Genomic DNA, 9,856 nt, shown 5'->3' with positions numbered 1-9,856 from the left:
AGAGTGAAGTGCAGTTGTTTTTAAAGACGTGAACATTTAAACAGTGCCAACGATTCAAATGTGTGTGTGAATGTGTGTGTGTGTGTGTGTGTGTGTTTGTGTGTGTGTGTGTGTGCGTGCGTGTGTGTGTGTGTGTCAGTGTGTGTGTGTGTGTGCGTGTGTGTGTGTGTATCACTATGTGTGTGTGTCAAAGTCGGCTCTTGCACTGCTGTCACCTCTTCTCCCCTCCTGCCTTCATCGCACCCACTGTCGTCTTCTTGCGATTAACGAAAGGCGAAACCGTCGTGCCGAAAGTGTGCTATAAATTATCTATGTCTAAGATCTTGTTGAACTCAACTATGTTGCCAGTTTTTGTTGCAACAGACGTCGCAACAGTTTAGACCTACAACCGTTATTCTGCTTTACATGTGCCTATAAATAATCTAGCAGAAGATACGCCGGCATTCGGGCTCTCCGTGGAGGAACGGAAAAGAAGAAGAAGAAGAAGAAGAAGAAGAAGAAGAAGAAGAAGAAGAAGAAAGTATCCTCGTCTTCTCGGATGATTATTCGACCATGGCGTCGACTCGTTTCTGGATGCTCGGCGTTGCGGTGTTTGTGGTGGCGCTAAGAGGTGAGTACCACCGTGGGTAAGTGCACGACATGTACCTATATCTCAAACGTTTACGAACAAAAGATGTACTTGAAAAAGTGAATTGTACCTAGGGGAATTCAGTATTTCTTAATAAATAATGTGTGAGCACCATGATAACCGTATTCGTGTGTTTAACATTTGCTTCTTCCAGTAACATTGTTTGGGACCTCATTTGCATGTTGTCTCGTTCTTCGTCTGTATTTTACTTTTTCTTTCTGTCTCTGTTTTGCTCTCTCATACATTCCCTTCTAATACTTACTAAGCCTTTTCCTTCTTTTTTTGTTTCGCTCTCTCATAAATTCCCGTCTAATATTTTACTCAGAGTCCAATAATATACCCGAATCTAACTTGTTTCCATATTTAAATTGACCAATGGTAACTTTTGTAATGAAAATACAATCGTTCTGATACTGCGACCACCAAGCTCTGAACATCCCCCCCCCCCACCCATCCTCCCACCCCATGTATGTTGTAATTGTTCAAGTGTTTTTCGGTTATATGGATCTGTCCTTTTGGTTAAGTGATGTCCTGTAATGTACAGAATTATATGTATGTAAAAAAAAAAAAAAACTTCACCAAAAGAGAATAAAAATAAAAAATAAAAAAATAAAAAAAAATAAAATACAATCGTTTACGAAATATATCTGATAACTCAAATGTTCCCTCAAATACCCAAATAAAACAACTTCAATTGCCATTAAAATGGTTACCATCAAACATCTTATGAAAAAAATCTCTGTGTGCTTTCCAATCTTTCATCCACACGTGGCAATGAAACAACAAATGTTAAACGGTGTCCAGTTCACTACAACCCTCACACATGCATTTGTTGGGTACATACTACATATACTAATATACGTTTTTGTTATATTACGAACATTGTTAATTAAACCCGGCAATAATTTTGATATGGTAATATAAATGTGAATCAGTCTGGATTTAAGTGCTTCACATTTATGCATAATATCCAAAATATAGGGATGGTTTATAACCTACGTTTGGACATAACTATTTACATTTATGAACAATAACAGGAATGAAATGTTATTCATAACATCCTTTACATAAAAAAATGACAATAAATAAAATCTGTAAATAGGATGCATTTCCATTGTTCCAAATACCATGTTTGTCAATTCATACTTTTCTCACAAAATGTTACTTTTATTTCCAAGCTAGGTCAATAATACTCGTCGCTTACCCCTCCTCTCACCCTCTTCTTTCAAACAAAAACACAAAAAGACCATCTGCAGTTATGCATGGCAACCAGCTCATTTGAGAAAGCATTTGAATAAAAGGATCATAACAAAAGGATACTTGCTTCCACGGGAAAATGCTTTCATACCCACCCTTTATAATTAACACTGCGCTGACTGTTATTTGTGAGAGTCGTAGCCCTTCTCTTGAAACCAAATTTGTCAAAGCAAAACATGTTATTTTAAATGTGAATGTCGAGAGCACGGCTACAATATTGTCAATATAAACCCAGGCTTATCCATTGCATTCATTAAACATGTATCTTAGGTATCGTCAATGAGTCAAATTATTGTACGGAACCATGGCAGATATGAAAGCTGATCTTGTGAAGGTGATCCAAGTGAACGAGGACCAGGCGAACCTTCTTCAGCACCAGGCGTTGCAGATCTCACAACTGAATAAAACCATAGCAGATATGAACTACCTACTGAAACCTTGTGAGTATGCATGTAACAAAACAAACATATTAAAACAAGAAAAAACAAGTCACACGAAGCGATATTAAAACATGAAGTCAATCCAGCAAGGCTTGTCTAATCGAAACCCACAGACCGAAACAGGTCGCGCTCGTCTCCGCAAAACATGCGAACGTAGTTTCAAAAATTCATTTTTCACCATTTTTACGAGTATTCATTCATAATATGTCAAACAGAGCTTTAACGATTTTGGAAAGTAACAAATAGGCGTGAAGTACGCAATATGACTGGCTCTGCATGGTCAGTCGAGGACCTCGATTGCGTATCAGGGGAAGGTTACTGTTACTTTCTCAGAGCCGGGGTGACACAAGACATTGATTTTGAACAAAAATAAATTGCGTTTATACCCCAAATAATGTTAAAGAAAAGGCACATGCAAGACAACCAAACCAGTGCATGGTATGCTACGTTTTCTTGTTGCCAGAAACACACTAGAAAGATCGACATGTTTTCTCTTCCGCGTGGCGGGTTCAATATCGGGTGCTATTGTTTTTAGTACGATATCTCCGCACTAAAAGTTGCTGGCTAAGTCAGCGATCCTTCTTGACTTTTGTTCGCTACGGGCCACTGACCACCGCTCTAGCTATCTCAGACTAAAGGAGGCTCATGCATCATTACGAATTGTATGACCAGAATGACCGGTAGCGCCTGCCTGGTTATACGCTTATGAAGGAATCGGGTTGATATGACAAGCTTGTAACAAAAATCAATGTTTATATGTGACACAAGTAGTGAATCATGGGGTTTAGCTTCATGTAGTATAAGCCACTCAGGTTGTTTGTTTGATAGTTGGAACCATTACGGTTTTGGATTCGTATTTCCGAGTACAAAGATTCTAAACATTCCTTCTCAAAGATTATTGGGATAAGTGTTGATAATTACTGCGACGACTTTACAAATTGCACATCAAAAAGCCTTAATAGCTTTTTTTTTAAAGTGACATGCTTAAAACTTACTTCACTCGCAAATCTGATGGCAGCTATGTGCATTTTAGAATGGAAGAAGCGACGCACAGGTTACGTTTGATGTCACATACAAGTATGACGTGATGTCTTGAACTTTTGACAGGCCTTGGGGCCCTGAATTGCATTCTAAAAATAGCGTTCTAAATAACTCTCCCTGTTCATTACTGTTTGGGTTTTTTTGCACGACAAAAATGAAGACAAAAAACGACGTTTGGTGGCTTCTTACCAGACAAGCACTTTTGGTCGGTTCTCGAGTAGCATATATTGATTTCTGTTACAGACCTCGGTCGATAGAGATAAAACGGAAGACGATATGCTCCCCTCGGACCAAAACACAACTAGTCTGACAACAAGCCACCAAACACTTTTTTAATAATTTAGAATTTAGCAAATGATACGGAATGCAAAGCAGTCACTGTTATCTTCTTCTTTTTTTCCATCTTCTTCTTCTTCTTCCTCTTCCTCTTCCTCTTCTTCCTCTTCCTCTTCTTCTTCTTCTTCTTCTGCTTCTGCTTCTGCTTCTTCTTCTTCTTCTTCTTCTTCTTCTTCTTCTTCAGCAACACTCACCTACTTCGTGTCTTTGATTCGTTGATTGTTTATATAATCGTCACTGAAATAGTTTTTTTCTCTCCAAATGTCATTTCCAGTGAGTGCTGCCAACTGTGTTGACTGGTTTAAACTTGACCCACGAAGCGGAATTCGCACAGTCCACATCTCAGGAGAACCAATCAGAGTCTATTGTGATCAAACCACGGACAACGGTGGATGGATTGTACGTGTGTGTGTGTGTGTGTGTGTGTGTGTGTGTGTGTGTGTGTGTATGTGTGTGTGTATGTGTGTGTGTATATATGTGTGTGTGTGTATGTGTGTGTGTGTTAGTGTGTGTGTGTATGTATATGTGTGTGTGAGTGTGCGTGTGCCTGTGTGTGTGTGTATGTGCCTGTGTTTGTGTGGGCGTGGGTGTATGTGTGTGTGTGTGTGTGTGCGTATGTGTGTACCCATGTTTCCACAGGTTTGGTTGCCTAAATCACCATAAGGCAACCATCCACACGTGGATGGCAACCTAAACTCTGGATGGCAACCTAATTGTGTGGATGGTCGCTTCATTTAACACCGTTAAATTGACTTTTTTGACGGAAAGAATGTCATAACAATGTTCAAAATGACATTCTTTCCGTCCTCTATAGGCGACGAAATAGGTCAAATTTTGTGCATTTTTTAGTGCAAAATTCTTCGATGCCGGAGCGAGTACTGCACCCAGTGCTGTTGTAGTGCAAGTGCACTAGAAAGGCACTACACCCAGTGCCGCCTCTTAGGTAACCATCCACACTTTAGGTACGTGTGTGTGTGCGTATGTGTGTGTGTGTGGGGGGTTGTTTGCGCGTGTTGTTGTTACACAATTGGTATTCCCTCTTTCTCGCATGTAAACGCAGCAAACAGATGGAAATTGAATCGATGCTGTGCAAGTATTGTTTTTCTGACGTGATGAGCAAATATATATATTTTTTTTAAAAGCTTGCCCGTACGATATAAAATGGGGCGGCGGGGGGGGGGGGGAATAACAAGTTCATGGAATATTCCAAACACGCCCATGCAAACAAGCGTCAACTCACTAATACCGCTCCTTGTTTGCAGGTGTTCCAGAGAAGACAGGACGCCTCAGTGGACTTTTACCGGGGCTGGACGGACTATGGCAATGGCTTTGGTGACCTGATGGGCAACTTTTGGATGGGTTCGTCAAAAAATTATACAAATTAGTAAATTGCGGTTTAAAACCATATTTTGTTCTTCCAAACCACGGACGTCAAGAAGAAGTTGGTTTCGATGTCTGACAAGACATATGACAATGATCGCGTCAGATACTATTGTTCCCTATCTCTCCGTGCATGACAAGACATATTATGACAATGATCGCGTCAGATATGATTGTTTCCTTATTCTCTGTGCAGGACAAGACAAATGACAATGATCGCGTCAGATATTATTGTTCCCTATCTCTCCGTGCATGACAAGACATATGACAATGATCGCGTCAGATATGATTGTTTCCTTATTCTCCGTGCATGACAAGACATATGACAATGATCGCGTCGGATATTATTGTTCCCTATTTCTCCGTACATGACAAGACATAATTATGACAATGATCGCGTAAGATATGATTGTTTCCTTATTCTCTGTGCAGGACAAGACAAATGACAATGATCGCGTCAGATATTATTGTTCCCTATTTCTACGTGCATGACAAGACATATGACAATGATCGCGTCAGATATGATTGTTTCCTTATTCTCTGTGCAGGACAAGACAAATGACAATGATCGCGTCAGATATTATTGTTCCCTATTTCTACGTGCATGACAAGACATATGACAATGATCGCGTCAGATATGATTGTTTCCTTATTCTCTGTGCAGGACAAGACAAATGACAATGATCGCGTCAGATATTATTGTTCCCTATCTCTCCGTGCATGACAAGACATATGACAATGATCGCGTCAGATATGATTGTTTTCTTATTCTCTGTGCAGGATTAGACATATGACAATGATTGCGTCAGATATTATTATGTTTCGTATTTCTCTAAGCAGGATTAGACAAGCTGCACACACTGACCACCTCACAGAGGTTCGAGCTGCGTGTGGATCTGCACAGGTGGGACGGGATTAAAGGCTACGCGACCTACAGCGGCTTTCATATAGATGACGGCGCTCACAACTTTACCCTGCACTTGGACAACTTCACCGAAGGCAACGCTGGTACGTCTCCCACCATACGTCGTGAATGGCACAATGTAGAGTGCGTATTGGACGACGATAAAATGTTTCGTGTGTGTGGAAGCGTATGCGTCTGTGAGTCTGTGAGTCTCTCTATGTGTATAGGTCTACCTCAGTAGATGTTCACTAGATTTTGAGCGAAAACACACACACACACACGCGCGCGCGCACGCACGCACGCACGCACTCACTCACGCACGCACGCACGCACGCACGCACGCACGCACGCACGCACGCACGCACACACACGCACAAAATAACGCACACATACATATACTCACAAACGTGCGTGCACACACACACACACACACACACACACACACACACACACACACACACACACACACACACACACATAAATTCAAGAATCAACAACTTTTTAGAAAAAAAAGAATATTTTGATAAAAGAACAAGCTGGGTTTCGAAAAGGATACCGAACGATGGATCAAATATTCATTCTGAAGAAAATTCCAGACGATATTATCAATACTAAAAATGGTAGATTATATGGATGTTTCGTAGATTTTCAAAAAGCTTTTGATAACGTTTGGCATGATGCACTTTTACTTAAGATATACAAAACCGGCATAAGAGGTAAATGCTACAATATAATCAAAAACATGTATATTAATACAAAGATATGCACAAAAATGCAAGGTGGATATTCACCAGATGTATTGGTTAAAAAAGGAGTACATCAAGGAAATACATTAAGCCCAACTCTTTTTAATATTTTCATTAATGATGTAACTGATGGAATGCCTGACGTTGATTCGCCATACATTAACCAGAATACAAAAATATCATGTCTACTGTATGCAGATGATCTAGTACTTGTTTCAAAATCAAAAATAGGATTACAAAATTAGTTAGATTATCTAAATAACTATTGCCTACAGTGGGGTTTGAAAATTAACATAGAAAAAACAAAAATTATAGTATTTTGTCATATAAATCCAAAAATGCACACAATATTTAAATGTGGAACTGATGTAATCAAAGTAACAGATCAATATAAATATTTAGGGGTTATATTCAACAAGAATGGAAATTTTGATACAGCTCAAGATCATTTAAGTAAACAAGGTAATAAAGCAGCACATTCCCTCCGCAGAATTGTCAGCAATCAAAACGTGCAAATAGACACAATGATACATTTATTTGATTCACTTGTAAATCCGATATTAACATATAGCGCTGAAATTTGGTATCCGTTTACGTTTAATAATAAAATAAAACAAACAAATATTGATCATTTCTTTGGATCATGTTTATCTAGCAAAAATCCTCATGAATTTGTTTATATCAAATTTTGTCGATTCCTTCTTGGAGTTCATAGAAAAGCTATGTGGATACCTGTACTGGGGGAAGCAGGAAGGTTCCCTTTAGGATTAAAAATGTTATCACAAACAATAGCATTCTGGGCGCATATTCTAGACTCCAAACAAGTTTCGTATATACATCAATTATATGACTCAATGTTGCACCATCCGACAGAAACGCCATGGCTACAATATGTTAGACAATCTCTTTGTAACTTAGGTTTTAGTCACGTTTGGCATAACCAATCTACATTAAATTTACACAAATTAAAGTTTGCCATTGACAAAAAACAACAAGAGGAATATATAAGAAAAATCAGATACATATTCCAGACTTAAGTTTTATTCTATGATCAGTAAATCTTACGAAATGCAGTCATACTTAATACAAATTAAGAATAATAAACACAGAAAGATGTTAAGCACATTAAGGACTAGCACACATTGTTTAAAAATTGAAAGTGGAAGATATCAGAATATTCCTAAAGAAAATCGTCTTTGTATTGAATGCAATGTAATAGAAGATGAAATACATTTTCTAGATAAATGCAATAAATATGTTAAATTAAGGGATGAATTTAAAGAAGATGCTTCACATATCAATATGAAATATGCTAACAAAAATCCAAGTAACTTATTTTTAGAAGACGAAGTTCAAGTTCGTCTTGGCAAATTTGTTACGGATTGTTTTAGCATTGTATAATGCATTATTATTATTTGTTGTTTGTTGTGTCAATAACTTTACTGGTTCATGACAATAAACATTATTCTATTCTATTCTATTCTATTCTATTCTATTCTATTCTATTCTATTCACACACACACGGCACACACACTCACACACACACATACATATACTCACAAACGTGCGCGCACGCACACGTACACGCGTGCACACACACACACACACACAAACACACACAACACACACACAAACACACACACACACACACACACACGAACAGCACACACACACACACAAACTCACACACACAAACACCACACACAAACACCACACACACACACACACACACACACACACACACACACTCATACACGCTGACCACCCTATGACTGTGTATCCCCAGGTGACAGCCTGTCCTATCACCGTGGTCAGCAGTTCACCACCAAGGACAGGGACCACGACAAATACCGGCATAACTGTGCACATAGTTCCTACGGCGCCTGGTGGTACAACGCCTGCCAGTTGTCCAACCTGAACGCTGAGTTCCAGGCCACCTCCAGTACTTTCAATGTCAAAGGGTTGAGGTGGAGCACCTTCGGAAACTTTACATCCATGACGTTCACTGAGATGAAGATCAGGCCCGTGTAAAGCGACACTGAGGGCAACCCGCTGTATCCCTTTCTGAAAAGACTTCAAATGTAATAAAGAGATGCTGTTTGCATTGCTTTCAAAATCTGATGGTTTTGACCTTTGCCCCTCTTCCTTTTGTAGAAAGAGCAGTGATAGTTATAGTCAAGCACTTTTGCTTGTCTTTGCTTCTTCTTTTTCGTGTTATTTCATTTTTGTTCTTTTTTTTCGTTTCTAGTCGGTTGGGAAGCTTACCACCCTCACCCTCACCCTAAAACGCTTATTTCGTATTGATCCAATGGATAATTATATAAAAGGGCAGTAATTGATAACGGGCTCCCGAAATAGTTCTCAAAATGAGGCAACTTAATTCTGTGCGCTCACATTGCTGAAATCTCGAACAAGAATAGCAAATTTGTCTTTATGAATATAGTCTGTGTAAGCCTTATTAAACAAGCTTTCAAATTAAAAACGCAAAAATAACAACAAAGTTCAATTCTGGTTTGCATTTCAAAGAAAAAACGCACCATACATAAAACCATCAAAGTGTAAGCAGGTTTTGTGTGCAAGGCTAAAACAAATGCAATGTTTGCAAGTTCGTAGGTATCTCTTGTTTACAAGGCTCAGTCCGATTTACATTGCAAGTAAGCTCCAGAACTCAGAACACGACAAAACAGGAAACACGCCAAGGTTTCCTAGACAACGTACATGTAACGCGAACGCGTCATCCAGCAACAAGTTTGGCTTTAGTCGCTAAACATAATCGTCTTCCATACCATAAGAAACCACAAAACAAACGAACAAACAAACGATTAACAGACTAAACAAACAAACAAAAATATAGATACAAACGAACATAACATATTATTGTCAAGGGCATAATGAAAACAGTTTCAAGCAAGCAAAAACGTGTACAACTTCGAGGGAAGAAAAATTCCGTGAACTGAGGAATCAATGGAACAACTACGTTGCAAGTAATAACAATGTAGCATTGTTACATAAGTCATGTCATGAAATTGATTAGGTACATTCATCTACTGAAACGTGTAAAAGGTAAAAACAAGGCATCAGAATTAAAAACATGTTCAGGCTAAGTGAGAACGAAATGTGCCAT

General features: G+C 38.9%; 1 protein-coding gene across 1 annotated transcript; it reads left to right on the top strand.

Moving 5' to 3' along the window:
* Positions 1-326: 326 nt before the first annotated feature.
* LOC138958503 (microfibril-associated glycoprotein 4-like) lies at positions 327-8,853 on the top strand. Its single transcript, XM_070329677.1, has 6 exons — positions 327-610; positions 2,197-2,325; positions 3,977-4,101; positions 4,965-5,061; positions 5,923-6,090; positions 8,519-8,853. Exons 1-6 carry the CDS (start codon positions 553-555, stop codon positions 8,761-8,763), a joined length of 822 nt encoding a protein of 273 aa, XP_070185778.1. The 5' UTR covers positions 327-552; the 3' UTR covers positions 8,764-8,853.
* Positions 8,854-9,856: the final 1,003 nt, after the last annotated feature.

Source organism: Littorina saxatilis, linkage group LG2 (assembly GCF_037325665.1).
Source record: "Littorina saxatilis isolate snail1 linkage group LG2, US_GU_Lsax_2.0, whole genome shotgun sequence".
NCBI lineage: Eukaryota > Metazoa > Mollusca > Gastropoda > Littorinimorpha > Littorinidae > Littorina > Littorina saxatilis.
This window is presented reverse-complemented; position numbering and strand designations above follow the sequence as displayed.

What these genes read in the sequence shown, in the direction of transcription:
- LOC138958503 (XM_070329677.1), top strand. Translation starts at nt 553, where the DNA reads ATGGCGTCGACTCGTTTCTGGATGCTCGGCGTTGCGGTGTTTGTGGTG. An exon ending in GAACTACCTACTGAAACCTT is followed by an intron (nt 2,326 to 3,976) that starts GTGAGTATGCAT and finishes TGTCATTTCCAG; the next exon opens with TGAGTGCTGCCAACTGTGTT. An exon ending in GATGGGCAACTTTTGGATGG is followed by an intron (nt 5,062 to 5,922) that starts GTTCGTCAAAAA and finishes TTCTCTAAGCAG; the next exon opens with GATTAGACAAGCTGCACACA.